Genomic DNA, 15,844 nt, shown 5'->3' on the forward strand with positions numbered 1-15,844 from the left:
AATAAAACAAAATAGGGCATTTCAGGGTTTCTTATGAAATATGCTTAAAATGACAGCTACGCCGTTTCTTTCAACCCTTAAGAAACAAATGTCCTACCATAGCCAACTCTAGTTTTTACTTAAGGGATTTTTTTTTCAGTGCTATTAGGTTTATAATGAAGCAATATCACCTCACTGGCAAATTGAGACTAAAATTGGAATATAAAAACTGGTTGGTTGATTAGTTTTACCATTAATTTTCTGCAGGTTATACCCAAGCCAGACATTACAAATTAACCTTGGGATTCTTCCTTGCAGAGCTTGACTTGGCCAGGCATTGTAAATCAATCACAGATCTCTTTTCCATTCCGCTTAAGTGGGTCTCTTAACACAATCCCAGGAGGAGTCGCCAATAACTCGTCAGACTTGGTATCCGGGACTTTCTCAGAGGGAGAAGCAGTTTACCTCAGTCCACGCTGAATAACGCCATCCACCCGTGTTGCATTCTCCTGAACATTTTTCCTGGTTGCTTGGTCTGGGCTGGCCGCTACAAAAACCGTCATCCACCTTCTCCGTCCTCCCGTCCAGCCTGCTGTACTTGGCGCAGTAGATGTCCAAAGTGCGGTAACCCAAACCACACTGGGCACTGCATTCACTCTTGCTGGCAACGTGCCACCTGAACAGAAATAATGGTGGAAAGCCAAGGTTTGTGTTAGACCAATGTGTCGCATCCAACTAGCGGGAAAGCGGGGGAGCTCTTTCTTTCTTAACTCGAACGTGGCGAAAGCTCAAAGCCGCAGCCAGTTAAAATCTAATTGCAATCCAGTGTATCTATGGATTTGTCATAGTTGCCAATGTACGCGGAAGTCACAGAAGCGTAGCCGGAAATGCTACCTCTGTGAAGAGCCTCCCAGTACAGTTAGTCTGAAATTCAAGCAGCAGAAAGAAAGAAAATAAAAGGCGGGGGGTGGGGGTGGGGGTGGGGGGGGGGAGGAGGGAGGAGGGAGGAGGGAGGAGGGAGGAGGGAGGAGGGAGGAGGGAGGACTCAGCAAAGCAAGAAAAGCAATTTTTATATGAAGTGAAAGGCGAGCATTTCCCTTGGCTCCTTAGGCCTGTTCTTGAGAAACTCACCTGCAGGATGCTGTGCTCAGTGTTTATTGCTGAGCTCGGAAGAGCTCGACAATAATGCAGGAAGGAGTAACATGGACTAGAATTGCCAATTTCAGGTGCACTATGCACTGTGTATAGTATTATTATTTTGGAATAAAGGCTAAATTTCTTGGGGTTGACCATCAACCCGGCTTCAGGATCAATAAGAGACCCTGTCTCAAAGGAAAGTGATGGAACAGGACACCTGACCTCATCCTCCAGCTTCTGTGAAGCAGGTGTACACTCTCGCACACGTGCACAATACCACACACCCACACACACCCACACACACCCACACCCACACCCACACCCACACACACACACACACACACACAAACACACACACATAAACACAGGACTAGAAATTTCTTGATAACATCAGGCACTGTCATTGTGTGTGCATATGAGTGTGTGAGCATGTATGTGAGTATGTATGTGTTTGTGTGTGTATGGACATGTATGTCAGTGTATGTTTGTGTGTAGGTGTACATATGCATGGGTATATGTGTGTAGGTGTACATGGGGAGGCCACATCAGGTGTTTCTCAAGTGCCCTCCACCTTGTTGCTGTTTTATTCACATTTATTTTATTTTATGTGTGTGTCAGATGTAGTGATCAAAGTGAAAGCTTTGTGACTTCCACAGCTTGCAAACATCAGTTCTCATCAGTTCATTTATGGGAGATAAAAATATTATTATTATATTTAATCATTAGGTCATGAAGCTTGGGGACCCTGCCTTTACCCCTGACCTACCTTACTAGCCTTACCTTATTTTCTGAGACAGGCTCTGTCACTGAGACCTAGGAATCTCAGATTTTGCTAGTCTGCTTGGCCAGCCACCCTACTCCCCACCCCCCAGGGTTCCACTGTCTCTCTCCCAGCTCTGAGGTTACAAGGCCATTTCATTGCAATTTAAATGTGGGCTCTGGAGACTGACCTCAGGTCCCTGTGCTTGCAGAGACACTTTCCACCTGGGCTGTCTCCCAAACCCTCATTATACACTTTTAAAATCAGATTTGAGCACACAAGATTTTGCCACCTTCGTGTCCCTGATATTCATAACGAAGCCTCCTGACTCATGGCAGGCGCAGTCTGTAGTGACTAACACTCCCGTTTTTATAATGCAACACGAGTGGAGTAGTCTGCACTGCTTGAATTTAAAACATAAATTTTAAAAATGTTTAATTTAGATTTTAAAGTCAGTTATCTTGAAATGTATTTGGAAATCTAGAAAAAGATGATTTCCTTTAAATCTCCAGGAGATTCTCCATTGTTAAGCCCCTGCATCTCAGCTATTGGGTGGTGTGTACCTTTTCAATCTTCTGACAGTTCACAAACGCACACCTGTCTAGGGAGGGAGTTGGGGAAAAAGGAGGAACACAAGCTAAACTCTTATCAAGGAATTTCTAAGTAATGTCCAAAAGTAGGTCAGAGTTGACCACTGGCAAATAAAGTGGGCTGTGATTTTCCATTACACTGAAATAACGTCAGGGAGATTTTGTTTTAGCAGGGTAAATGAGGGCTTATAAACTCACCCTTTATCTCATCCTGTCACAAGCTACTTGGGGCAAACTGTCACTTCCTGCAGGAAGTGAGGCAAAAAAGGTAAACTCCTTCAACAGAGGGATCTGGAACTTTCATCTGCACTGGGATTTTTGGCTACCTTCTCATGGCCTCCATCACCATTTCCCTGTGGGAAGGTTATTTACCATCTGGGAAAATGAGGGAAAAGTCCTGACAAGAAAGCACTCCTGCAGTTCAGGCTGCCAAAGTCCCTTCCCTGATATCCCATAATCCCCAGGGGCCAAGCAGAGATCTCGAACAGGAATCTGTGGGAAGCTCAGAGTGCTACCTAAAAAAACAACAACAAAAACTTCAACCTCTAAATGATACCTAATTTGCTTTATATTCTTTTTGGACGGTGATGTGTTCAGCACGATATGGTCAGTTCATTTATGGGAGATAAAAACATTACTATTATATTTAATCATTACATTTCAGGAAAGTATTTTCTAGTCAGGCCCGGTGGTGTACACATGTGTCTCGGTACTCAGGAGATGGGAGCTGGATTGCTGTGGGCTTAAGCCACCTTGAGCTACATAGAGAGCTCCCATCTCAGAGATCCGTGGACTGGGATAGACTTCAACGTAGAGCCCTCGCCTAGTAGGCAAAAAGTGCTGTGTACCGGCACCAACACGAAAAACGGAGAACAAAACCGTGTCCCGGTATGTTAATAAGTGAGAATCAAGACAAATGTGTCATGTCTGTGTAGGGGTAGATATGGGGGCTGGAGATGAAATGATTTTGAGCACGGCCAGATGAAATGGCTTCCTACCCTGTAGATCTCTGGAGCTTCACAATGCTGATAGCGTCATGAGCCGCCACATGAGGAAGACTATGTTTTAGAGGCCTCCTCAGATACAGAGGCTGACTAAGGGTTGCTTCAACAGACTAGTGATCCCAAAAACATGCTTTGGGAGAAACTGCTTTGGCGTTTGACCAACCAGTAACCATTCGCTCTCCATTTCCTCAGCTGTGCAAGGCCACAGCTGACTGGCCACCTTTTAGCGTGCATTTTGATTAGACTGATAGCCAGGTAGGAAAATGGGGCAGAGCGTCTTCCTTAGGCTTCGTTTGTCTCTCCATATATTTTAGCAGGCGACTTTAATTTTTCCAACAGTCAGTAAAAGCCAGCGAGAGATGAGTCTGAGCACCGACGGAAAGCCACAGTCTTTCACTGACTTTTAGGCACAAGCACGCTCCTGCCTAGTTGTGTGGCTCTAAAGCTAATCCCGAACTCCTTTTCTGCCACTCACTATTGACTTCCTCTCCACTCTGCGCTGCTATGTCTACAAAAAGACAGGGATAAAATCCCCTCGTCATCTTATCTGCAATCAGAACTGTTTTTGTCATTCAACCCTGTGCTTCCGGCTCTTGTCCTCACTTGGCCTCTGTAGTTTACAAAAAACAAAAAAGTTTTTAAAAGTTGATTCTAAGTGGTGAATTTAGAGATGAAAACATTGACCTAGCTATTGATCGGAATAAAAAAAAAATGCAGGCCAGAGCTTTATCTGATATTATGAAACGAATATAAACAAAAGTCAGAGCATGTGCGATTTAATCAGCACATACTCTATGAATGTAAGCTCTGACGCTCACTAGCAGTGAGAGTCTGAGTCAATCATCTCACAGAGCTGAAGCTTCCTGTGAGGTGAAGAAAATGGGATCCACTCCATAGAGGGACTGAGTGGGGCAAGGTGGGTGCAGTAGCATTTAATACCCGTGGAAGATACTCAATAAATTAGCCATTGTAATTATGACTATTGCTATCTTTGGCATTTTATTCTCCAAGTAAATTCTCCAAGCAAATTTTGCCTTCTTCCCTTAATTCTCTGCAGTGCTGAAGAGCACACCCAGGGCCTTACCCATGCTGCACCCTGGGCCTCAGTTTTTTGTAAGACAGGGTCTCACTTGTGTAGCTTAGGCCAGCTTTGAACTCTCAATATTCCTGCCCATTCCCCTACTTCCCTCACACATGTAAGCCACAGTGCTGAGCTTCAGCTACCTTAAACATCAGCCAATGAGGTGGCAGCCCCCTTTCGAAGCTCTGTGCAACCTGATGTAACACTCTTCAGAGTTGAGCCTACCTTGTCCTGCTTCAGCTTTTAAGGTCTGTATGAACAGTATGTTTAACAGCTTCCACTGCAGGAGACACTAGCACCATCACACCCTGAATTGTGGCTCAGACTGAGATTGAGAGAAAAAATTATCTCTCCCCTTTGAAAAGGGTACCTGCTGGGTAAGCTTGGGATAGGATTATTAAATACCATTTGTTGGTCTTTACGGTCACATTCTATTTCTTGATACGCTTTGTACAGGCTCATTTTCTTTGCCACAGTAAGAGCAGGATGCTTAATGTTAGAGGCAGCAGGCCTACGGCAACTGCATGTTATCATTCAGGATGTGACTAGCCCCAGTCCAAGTCAGGAGTCACTGGAGAAATAACACATAAAGAGCCCCAGTATGGAAGAATGGCTGGGACAGGACAGACACTGGGAGAGATTAATTCTCCATACATGGGATAACAGCACGGGATGCCTGAGTGTCATCTACAGCGTTAACACAGTACGAATGAAAACAGCTTTCTTCTAGAGTTGAAGCACACAGGCACTCGCGTTGGAAGGGCCACATTTAAGCCTCCGCTGCTAGTTTGCCAGTGTGGTCTGAAGAATTTGCATAGCAACACTCAGATTATATATATATATATTATAATTTAAATATATTTTAAATATATTTATTAAATATATATATTAAATATATTTAATAAATATATAATTTAAATCTATGCTGTAGTTGCTGTGGTTTGAAAAAGAATGGCTCCCACATGCTCATATTATTTGAATGTTATCATGGAATAGTACTATTTGAGAAGGATTAGGAGGTGTGACTTTTTGGGAGGAAGTATGTCACTGGAGGTTCAAAAGCCCATGCCCTCGCTCTACACACACACACACACACACACCCCTTTAAAGATCAGTTCTTAGCTCCTCCTCCAGAACCATGCTGCCTGTGCCCGCTGCCATGCTCCTGCTGTGATGATAATGGACTAAGCCCCTGAAACTGTAAGCCAGCCCCCACCTGAATGCTTTCTTTTGTAAGAGTTGCCTTGGTCATGCTGTCTCTTCACAGCTGTGGTACAATGACCACGGCCATCGTAGAATCTGAGAAGTTTATGAATTATTAATTGTATTGACGGTATAATAAAAACATCCTATTAATGTGGGGATATTACACGTAGCTGTTAAAACGTAGTGCTTAGCTTAGTGAGATCCATCTTAAAATGCCAAGGCTGGGCTTAACGCCATGCAGAACACTTGCCTCAGGTGTACAGTTTTCTAGGCTCAACGTCCGGTACTCTAAAAGCAACAACAACAACAGACACAACATCCAAACAAAACCCCAGATTGTTGAGATCGCTCACGCGACATAATTAATTGCAGAATGGTAGAAGAGGTGGTGATGGCTGGGTTTAAGGCAACCTGAAAATGCTATCTTAGCTTGTGAATCTTGCATCTCAAGGGTGTTGTGCAAGAATTAGTGACTCCTCAGCCTAACTGTTACTTGCATTTCTACCCCTCACTCCTAGGCCTCCTTGATTCTAACTTAACTCAATTGATTGAAGCAAATAGGCTTATAAGGGCACTACCTAAAATAAAATACTGCCTAATGTTTACCTTATTGTTATTATTTTACTTTTTAACATCTTGCTTTTACAATGACTTGTGTCCATACTCTTTGACAAGCCACTGACTGAGCAAGCCAGTCGATGACAACAGCTTCAGAAAAAGCGTGGCAGGGTGGAAAGAACCTGGTTTTGGAGTGAGGGCCTCTGGGCAGGGCTGGGAGATCTATGACACACATGCCACCACTGCCCCTCTGACTCCTAGGACAAAACACTGTCAATTGATCATGGCACTTTTTTTTCTCTCAGACACACAAGGGGACCCTAGAATCTGTACTCCCGAACCAGGTAGCTAACGCCTTGAAGAGCTGGCATGGTAACTTGGAACTTGAAAATGCTGATGTCTTTCCTTGGCCGCTTGTGAATGGAGAGGCTTTATCACATTTCCGTACTATTCTATGCTGATGAATGGAAAGACCTTATCACATTCCCTTACTATCCTATGCTAATGATCTCTCTTTTGTAAGAGGGCAGAACAGTCACAGACTTGGCAGGCAGGTTATACAATGCAGGCCTCCAACCATTGGTTACTTACGTATGATTCATTCAACCTCTCAGGCAGTAGAAACGTCTTAGAACTCCCACCCCTTCTCTATTTCTTCCATCAGATGCCGCACCTTCTTTAAAGTACAGAATTGTGTGAATACCTAGAGAGTCATATTTGAAGTTTCTTCTCATTGCCTCCATGCTCTATCTTAATGAGTAGTATTTTCTCTCTGTCTCTCTCTGTTGCTTTCTCAGTGTGTGTCTCTGTTTCTCTCCGTCTGTCTCTCTGTGTATATGTGTGTGTGTGTGTATGTGTAAACTTTTGTGCACATAAGAAATCTGTGTGGTGCCCACTCTGACCGCAAAGGGAACACCATGAGGACTCTTACATAAGATATGACTCAGTGGCAAGGCGAGTTGCGAAGATCAAATGAGAATGTTTTCCGACAAGTGCTATGCTCTGTTAACTATTTTTGATTCTTAGGAGAACTGGAACCCAGAGTTAAAGATCTTGGCTAAATGATTTCAGAACTGTCTGGAGCTTGTGTGAGGAAAACACTGGAGGGCTAGGAAAAGACTGGCAACTTTGGTCTCCATCTCACACACCCCCAACCCCCGCCACACACACACACACACACACACACACACACACACACACTCCCCTTAAGCCTGCTTGAGATACAAGGAAAGCAGAGGCCTACCTCAAGTCGCAGTCTGTGCCGCACGCTTCAGTGACGGGTCCTGGCTGGGGCAGGCGGTCACATCTTTGATCAGAAACGGTCAGCTGGTCAGACTCCCTGGTGCAGACAAGTTTTCGTCTCCGCTCCCCTAAGCAAAGAGTAGGGACATTACGCTGAGGAAAGAACCTACTCTAAATTACTAAGACCAACGACTCGCCCAGTTGTTGTTGTTGTTTTTTAATGGAAAAAGCTAGCTACGAAGTATTTTCAGTGTGGCCCTAAGACCAGCCACACTTCTCAGTTCGACTGCGACAGGACAGAGCCAGCTGCCCACGGGCAGCACATTTGCAAATCGGCGTATCCATGTTCTAATAAAACTTTATTAGTAACGAAAGGGTGGCGGCTGAATTTGATCCCATTGCTATAGTTTGCTGACCCCAATTTAACAAAAGGAAACAAAATTAATGTAAATTAGGGCCAGTAAAGCCAGACGATGGAAAATTAACGCGGCTGCATGGTTTCACACGTGTATTCTAACTCCTTACAGAGAAAACGTAGCGTGTGACCTGACATGACCCGAATCTTATAAAGTTCAGCTTGACCACCGAATTAACTAGAAAGCTCCAGGTAAACAAGGAGAGGAGATGCATGCAGGTAGAAAGGCTTGAAGGCTGTATGGACATGGCTGTTCTTTTTTTAAGAAAAAAATCAGTAAATCAGTAAATGAATAAGATGGTTCCCCCGACCCAGGTACCCTGAAGCCCCGAAAAGCAGAAACTCTTGAGCAGATACCTTGGCAGGGCTTGCTGCATGCTTGCCATGGCCCATGGCTGTTCCAGTAAAACTGTTGAGGTTTGTCCTCAATTGGAATATTGAATGAGTACCGCACATCAGGGTTGTACAGCTTTCCCACGGACAGCACCTGCAGCGTGTGGAGAGATTGGGGAGAGGTCCGTGCGCCTGCAGCGCCAAGGGGGGGGGAGCCACCGCCCACCAGCCAAGCGTTACCTGGAGGAGAAGTTCTTCCTCGATGCGGTCCGTGCAGTTCAGCCTTTCCACCACGTTGTCGGACCCGCTGTACTCAATCACAGCGCTCCCCACGCGGACCTCCCTTTTGGACATCGAGACGACAAAGTCCCCATTGAGCAGGAACTCACCTTTACTATTTGACAAAGCTGTGGATGAGAAAAGAGGATTGGGTGAGGTGATAAGCAAAAGCAAAAGCAAAAAAACAAAACAAAACAAAAAAACCCCAAACACCCTGGGATTGGCAGGAGCCTGCAGAGAACAGGGATTCTCAGCCAGACCGTGCTGACCATGCTTTCACTTGTCAAGTAGGTAAGTTCACTCTTTCATTCATTACCCTGTTTACAAATGGAACTGAGATCTGCATAGGCCACAGTTCTTTAACAGCTGGACCTGTTTTGCTAAACTGCACGAACCTTTTAGTACAGTGAGAATCATTTCACAGCTCAGATCTATAAACCCCAAGATTCCAACCCTTAGTGGGCCTGTGAAAGATGCTGTTAAAAGAATGGAAGAGTGATTGAAGCTGACAGCCCTGAAAGGAGAAAAGAACATTTCCACCCTGATGATGATTCCCTCGGAAGACCATGTCTCACTCACCCTTAGCTCCTGAAGCCCAAGACCTGCCAGACAAGTGAGATACTAGGTTTTTAATGCACCTCAAAGAAGAAATGAGGTTGTTTCCTTGGTCCCCAAGGTCTTTCTAAAGCGGGTCATTTACACGTGATGGCATGGCGTGTGTCAACACCACCACTCAGGTCTTTTAAGCTAAGTCATACACTTAGCTACCCCAAAAGGGGGTACAAAATGCCACATGCCAGAGTTATAAATTGAACCTCAATCTGGCTTTGTTTGCGAAGAACATGGTTTCTTTCTTCTCTGTCTGTCCCTAGTCTCTTCCCATGGCTTCAGCTGAGCTGGGGGAATGCCCCTCTTCTCTGCATGTTTCTTATCCTGGTTAGCGATGAGCATGGAATGAGACAAGACCTCCAATGATGTGAAACCCTTCTTCTGATTTGTTCCTATAAATGGTTTCTCCACAGATTTCTGTAAAGGTATCAATGAGATGAAATTCTGGCTTTCTCTTGCATTGCATGGATGTGTGATTTCCCACTGCCAGAATTAATTCAAGGCTAAGCCTCCTAGAGGTAAGCAAGTCTCAGAAAAAAAAAGAAAATAAAAAATAAGGTTACATTTACTCCTGCAGAGATAGGAACATGGCAGGAGCAGTACAACCTGGTTTTAACCCAACAAGAGGGATCTCCGTGGAAGGTGACCTTAGACTGTCAGGCTTTCTGCTTCAGTACCTCGTGAAACAAATCATTTTCCCCAAACCACAGTCTCCTGCTCCACTTCCCGCTAATAAGATTAGGGAAGGTAATTTCCTGGGTTGCTGTCCCTCCTGTCGCAGCCATCAGAAACAGACTGCTCCAGAGGTTCCACTAGAAATGTCCTCCTCTTCAAAGCATACAGGAAGAGTGTGGGACTTGACCAATCTTCACACAGCTATGAGGGATAAGGATGAAGGTGGTTTAGGCACAGAACAGCAACTGCTGGGCTCAGACAAACAGGATGGTGGGCTGGAAGGTACCTAAAGTGATCTGTTAGCAGCGCCTTGCTCCAAAACTGGAGTAGATGTGCACACACACCAGTCTGAAAAAAACATTGTGTGGCCAGGGCTCCAAGATCTGTTTGCACACTAGATGGGCTGCAACTTGCAATCAGTGCTTTCAGACAGGCTTTCGTGAACTGAACAGTGACTTCCCCATACTATCTGTTCCTGATGACAAATCTCTCTTAACTTCCTTTTCATTCCTTCACAAGGAGAACAAGAAAAACCCAGTAAAGAAGAGTTTATACGCCTGAGTTTATACACCCGACACGTGCTGATCAGGATAAACAGAACTGAGTGAGGCCACTACTTGGACAGAGGCTGTTTTCCCAAGGAAGATAGAAGAGAACCCTGTTCCTTTGGAATAGAAGAATAGAACGATTCAACATGGCTTTTGGCTCTCAGGAAATAATTTTTTTTAATTTTTTTTTAGGAAATTAATTTATAAGGGACACTTCATGCCATGCTCTTTAACTTAATTAGGATGAACTCAGGGCATAAAAAGTACTGCATGCTCAAATTTACAACTAGGTATGCGGGGGTAAAAATGCCTGACATATTTAGAGCAATTATAGAATGAGAAATGTGGGATTTCCTAAAAGTATCTTGAGAGCAGTTTCCAGAAGCCTGTTAATTATGTTTTCAATTCATGTGTGTGTGTGTGTGTGTCACTGAACCTAGAGCCCAGTAAATGTTCAATTGTAAACACATGGTTCATAACTGAGCTGCTACCCAGTCCTGTTCATTTTCTTGTAAAGCTGCCACTCAATTTAAAACTTGGTGTGAAAAAGCAGATGCAGCTGTTTAGTAATTAATTACAAATAAGGCTTTAGAGCCTTTTGAAGAAGATGAACCTTTATCTCCAAGAGAATGCCATTTTCTATGAAGCGCCAGTAATGGCTATTGAGCATTCCAGCAAATGTTTACCCAGAGCTTCTCCTATGCACATTGTATCAGGAGCTAAAGGTGCAGACAACAGCCCTGACCTTAAACTACTGGGACTGTGTGGATGAATAAGTAACAAGTCCTATCTCTATGGCAGCAGCTGCCTCCTTCCCATTGCTTAGGTCCAAACCTGAGAACTGTTGACTCCTTTTGACTCTAAAGACAGCTTTGACCTTTGCCTTTCTCACTTTTCTCCCCTCTCTCCCTCTCTCTTTCTCATTCTTTCCTTCTTTTCCTTCTTTCTTTATATGATGGGTCTCAGGCTAGCCTTAAACTCACCATGTAGTTGAAGTAACCTTGGAATTGTGTTCCTCCTGACCGTATCTCCTGAGTACTGGCATTACAGGTGCATGCCATCATGTTCTGTTTGTGGGGTGCAAGGGACTAAACCCAGAGCTAACCACACTCAATCCATCAACAAATCAAGATAGCTCCAAACTGAAAAAAGAGACCCTGAGCAATTGTCATCACCTCCATGCCCCTCACTGAGGCCACGTCACCAGCATTCCTCTCTATAGCACCTTTATCAAGTCTTTATTTTCCCTTTTTTTAAATTTTTGGGACTAAGTCTCTCTACATAGCTCAGAGCAGCCTCAAATTCATCATGACCCTGCCCCAGCCTCTGTACTGGAGTTAAAGGTCTGAACCACCACATTAAACTTCTCTTGGATTCTTTTTTAAGATTTATTTACTTATTATTTATACAGTATTCTGCCTGCACAACAAAAGAGGGGCACCAGATCTCATTCTAGATGGTTGTGAGCCACCATGTAGTTTCTGGGAATTGAACAAAGGACCTTTGGAAGAACAGACAGTGCTTTTAACCTCTGAGCTATCTCTCCTTGGATTCTTGATATAACTTCCTAACCAGTGTTGCTCTTCCCCCCAGCGATGCTCAAGATAACAGCCTAATGTTCCTTTGAAAATGTCCAGCAGCAGCAACTCAAAACCACCAGTAGCTTCCTGTGCCTCTCAGAGTTTACAACAAAGTCTTTACCTGGTTACATGGTTCAATGTGCTCTCTTCCTAAAGATCACAGTAGATCTCTTAGATCCTATTAGATGCCGTTAAGATCTAAGACTCTCCACCAGCACTCAGCCAAAGGCACACAGACCTTCTCCCGTATACTCAATCCCACTTCAAAGACTTTACAAAGAGGGGTTGGGAAGTGGTTTAATGAGACAGAACGCTGGCTGCACAAGTGCTCAGGACCCGAAAACAACCCGCCTCCCCATATAAGAAGGTGTGTATGTGGCTATACAGACTTGTAAGCTTAGACAATATGATAGGCAGGCACAGAAAGATCATTTGCTGGCCCTCAGCCTAACCATGGGTTCAGTGAGAGCCTTGATTTAAAAGTAAGAAGAGCAATTGATCAGGTTAGGTGATACAATCTTCTGTGTGTATGAACACACATATACACCACCCCCACCACACACAAACACAGAGAGTGGGGGCTGGGGAGAGACCTCACAAAGACTCCCTCTGCCTAGAATGACTTTCTTTACTGGTCTGTCCCTGTACTATAAATGTTTCAACTCCACCTCATTTTTTGGAATCTACATTCTGTGTGCTGCTCGGATTTCTAATATCACTTACCATCTTCTTCTGGTATGGACCATATTAATTACGTTACTTTGTTGTCTCTACTGGCCCCTGAACAGAAGGCTTCAAGAAGATACAGTTCTGTAATTTTAGCCTGCTTTGTTGTGTTGAAAGTAATGCTGGCTCAAAATAGACACATGGCGGTAGGAAGGAATGGTGACATAGCAGAAGATGCTGTAGCAGAGTCACACATAAGTTAGCATGACTAGCATGCCTGGCTATGAAGGCATGAGTTCCTGCAAACATTTCAAAATACAGATGTAAGTTCTAATTTGATTCAACAAATACTCATTAACCAGGCTCAGCATGTCCAAATGCTTGGATTAGCCCTCTATAGGCTTCATTCAGATGGATAAATAGAGTTCTAAGTACATTCCAAGAGAAACAGTAAATCAATTTCTTTTTTTTTTTAAACAAGAAACTGACTACTCTGCAAGACAGCCTTGATTTCTTCTAGAGCCAAGGGCCAGCCATGGCCAAGCTTTGAGGCAGAAAGAGGAGCCTAGTTATAAAAGGTGACCTGCCAAATCCCCTTCAGCCATTCTGTTCTTCCCCATACCCTTCATTCACAGGACAGTGGGCAAATTTCGTAGTTACTTAAGATGATTTGAAGAAGGCTACTAGAAAATCGACAGAGGTCTTTGTTGTGATGTGGTTTAAAAATGAGGAATATATATGAACAGCTTATGTGGTTAAGACTAAGAAAAGACATAAATTTGTGTGCTTAGATATAAAAAAATATATGTGATTAGTTTTAAAGGAAAAAAAATGATGAGCCTATAATATAGCAAAGTAGGCTGATTTTTGCAATTATGGCTTAAAAAAAAATGAATGCCAGTATAGACTCTTTTGAAAAAAAGAAATAGAGACACATGCCAGGCATAATAAAATACTGAATGGGCCTACAAAGTGTCTGCTCCTGGCTAGAGCTGATAACATAGAAATTCAGTCAATTAATGCTTCTAAAACATTTGCAAGACAGTTACTCACGAGGCAGATGTTTTAAAAGCGCTCCATGAGATCCATGATGCTACGCTAACCCCAGAGAACATTTCTAAGATCCGGAGCAAATCCCTTGCTGCTGAATACTGCAGCACATTACCCTAGAGTCAATATTCTGAGGGGGTGTTCAGGAGAAGAGGCAAAATAATGCGTTTCAAGATCATCTTCTTTTACAGAAGGAAGCGTGTGGTGTACAACAGAGGAAGAAAGTCGTGAGTACTTCCACTGCTCCAGAAAGAGACCCGGGGTTCATGTAAATGGCAAGGATGGTGCTTTTACCTAAGTAGTTGTCATCCTCAGATTTCCCTGAGAAGCTGTGCTGCCTCACGTCAAGGCTGGTAGCACCAGCTGGAATTCGGACAACGGTATTGTAACCTGCAAAGATTTTGGCAGAAAATCAGTATTCTGCTGAACATTTCACATTCTCTAAGGACAGAATAAAAGGAAGACAATTACCACTATTAGATGCTTTATAGCCAGATTAATAACACACATAACAAGGCTGATTTTGCCCTTCACATTAATGATTTTCTGTATTACACGAAGTTAACAATTCATGTTTAAACATTTTCTTCCCCCTGATTCTGAGGAGCAGATTCTTACCATAATGGACTGTGTTAAATGTTCCTGCCACTGTTTTGCATGAAGAATTATCGCCACCACAAATCCCACATTTATCTTTCCGGGCTTTTGAGTTTAAAATATGATCACATCCAGCTTGCTTTTAAAAAGAAAACAATTGAAATAAGTGCTAAGTACTATAGCGATAATAACATGGCAAGTTGTGCATTCCTGTCAGTGACATGAATATAAAAATCACAAGGAAGTAATTTCTTTAAAACTTACAAAGGTGGAGAACTCAATTGCCCATAGTTTGGCATTTAAGATGTAGTCACTGGACCTGCAGTCACCTAGTGCCCTTGATGCTGTCAGTACATTGAACCTCTAGACAGCGGTTCTCAACCTGTGGCTTACAATCCTTTTGGGGTTGACCAACCTTTTCACAGGGGTCACCTGAGACCATTGGAAAACATAGATATTTACATCATGACTCATACCCTTACCAAACCTACAGTCATGAAGTAGCAACAAAAATAATTTTATGTTTGGGGTCACCACAACATGAGGGACTACATTAAAAGGTTGCAGCAGGAGGAAGGTTGAGAACCACTGAGTTTCCCAGGTGCTTCATGAACTGATTAAAGTTTGAGATGTAATATCTATGAATAAGCAGAGTAAATGAGAAAAACTGCCCAGCAATAAACACTAAAGACGAACAGTGATGTTGGTGTCACAGCAGAGAACTCCTGCACAACTTAAGGGTCAAGATGCTTGTCACTCTGTCTACTGCTGATGTTTAGAATCAGAATTCCAGTGTTGAGATGTTCCAAATTATCAGGAGAAATTGGGAGTTTGTTGTGCTGTGCAGTCCCCAAGGCTGAAATATCTTCTCAGCATACCTGGTAAAGTATGACATGGCAGCTTGTATACCTAGCAGAGCAATGAAGAGGCATGCGCTGAGTGCCAGGGAGGACCCTGGCAACAGCCAAGCCTGCAGAAGAGAGTCCTCTTCCCATCTGTTGTTCCTTAGTGTGCACGTCTCTTTGAGAAACTCAACCCATTGCAGTTGAGTAGAATGACCAAAGAATCCACACTGTTGGTGCCAACTGAGTGGTAGGTAAAGCTCTTAGGGATTATTTCTTTTTACGTATTTATTTGCTTTTATGTATGTAAATGTTCTTCCCGCATACGTATATGAACCAATGCGGCATGTCTTCAGAGGTCAGAAGGAAACATCTGATCCTCTTGGAAATTGGATTTAGTGATGGGTGTCAAGTGCCATGCAGGTGCTGGGATCTCTACCCAAGTCCCCTGCAAGAGCATCGAGTGTTCTTAACCATGGAGCCATCTCTCGGGACCCTGAGGCGATCTTTCAATCAAACCTGATCCACTCGTAGCTCCAGTTGGCTTGTAGGCCACATATAGTGAACACATTCATCAGTTCAGAGCTTGACTGAGCTACCAATGGTTTCTGATTAATGAAAACACAAAAGAGCAGCATGGCCCTGAGAAATCAGTCAGACTCTTAGCACGTTGTCAGGGGTTCACTTTCCAAC

General features: G+C 43.6%; 1 protein-coding gene and 1 long non-coding RNA gene across 8 annotated transcripts in view; one reads left to right on the forward strand and one right to left on the reverse strand.

The window, feature by feature from the left end:
- Adamts9 (ADAM metallopeptidase with thrombospondin type 1 motif 9) overlaps nucleotides 1–15,844 on the reverse strand; it is a 178,326-nt gene that overhangs the window by 114,220 nt on the left and 48,262 nt on the right. For all 6 annotated transcript variants that reach the window (XM_060383774.1, XM_060383778.1, XM_060383776.1 and 3 more), the window contains 6 exons: nucleotides 14,331–14,448; nucleotides 14,007–14,102; nucleotides 8,546–8,712; nucleotides 8,330–8,459; nucleotides 7,559–7,685; nucleotides 445–655 (listed from right to left, as the gene is read on the reverse strand). In XM_060383774.1, coding sequence (XP_060239757.1) covers nucleotides 445–655; nucleotides 7,559–7,685; nucleotides 8,330–8,459; nucleotides 8,546–8,712; nucleotides 14,007–14,102; nucleotides 14,331–14,448 — 849 coding nt within the window. The remainder of the gene's footprint in view (nucleotides 1–444; nucleotides 656–7,558; nucleotides 7,686–8,329; nucleotides 8,460–8,545; nucleotides 8,713–14,006; nucleotides 14,103–14,330; nucleotides 14,449–15,844) is intronic.
- On the forward strand, nucleotides 604–11,330 carry LOC132654235 (uncharacterized). Of its 2 annotated transcripts, none has more exons than XR_009591888.1 (3): nucleotides 604–684; nucleotides 9,607–9,711; nucleotides 10,388–11,330. It is a non-coding gene; the product is annotated as an uncharacterized LOC132654235 (long non-coding RNA). The 2 variants fall into 2 exon arrangements; XR_009591887.1 differs by lacking the exon at nucleotides 604–684 and adding an exon at nucleotides 8,711–8,875.

The sequence above is a fragment of the Meriones unguiculatus genome, chromosome 5, assembly GCF_030254825.1.
Source record: "Meriones unguiculatus strain TT.TT164.6M chromosome 5, Bangor_MerUng_6.1, whole genome shotgun sequence".
Taxonomy (NCBI): Eukaryota; Metazoa; Chordata; class Mammalia; order Rodentia; family Muridae; genus Meriones; species Meriones unguiculatus.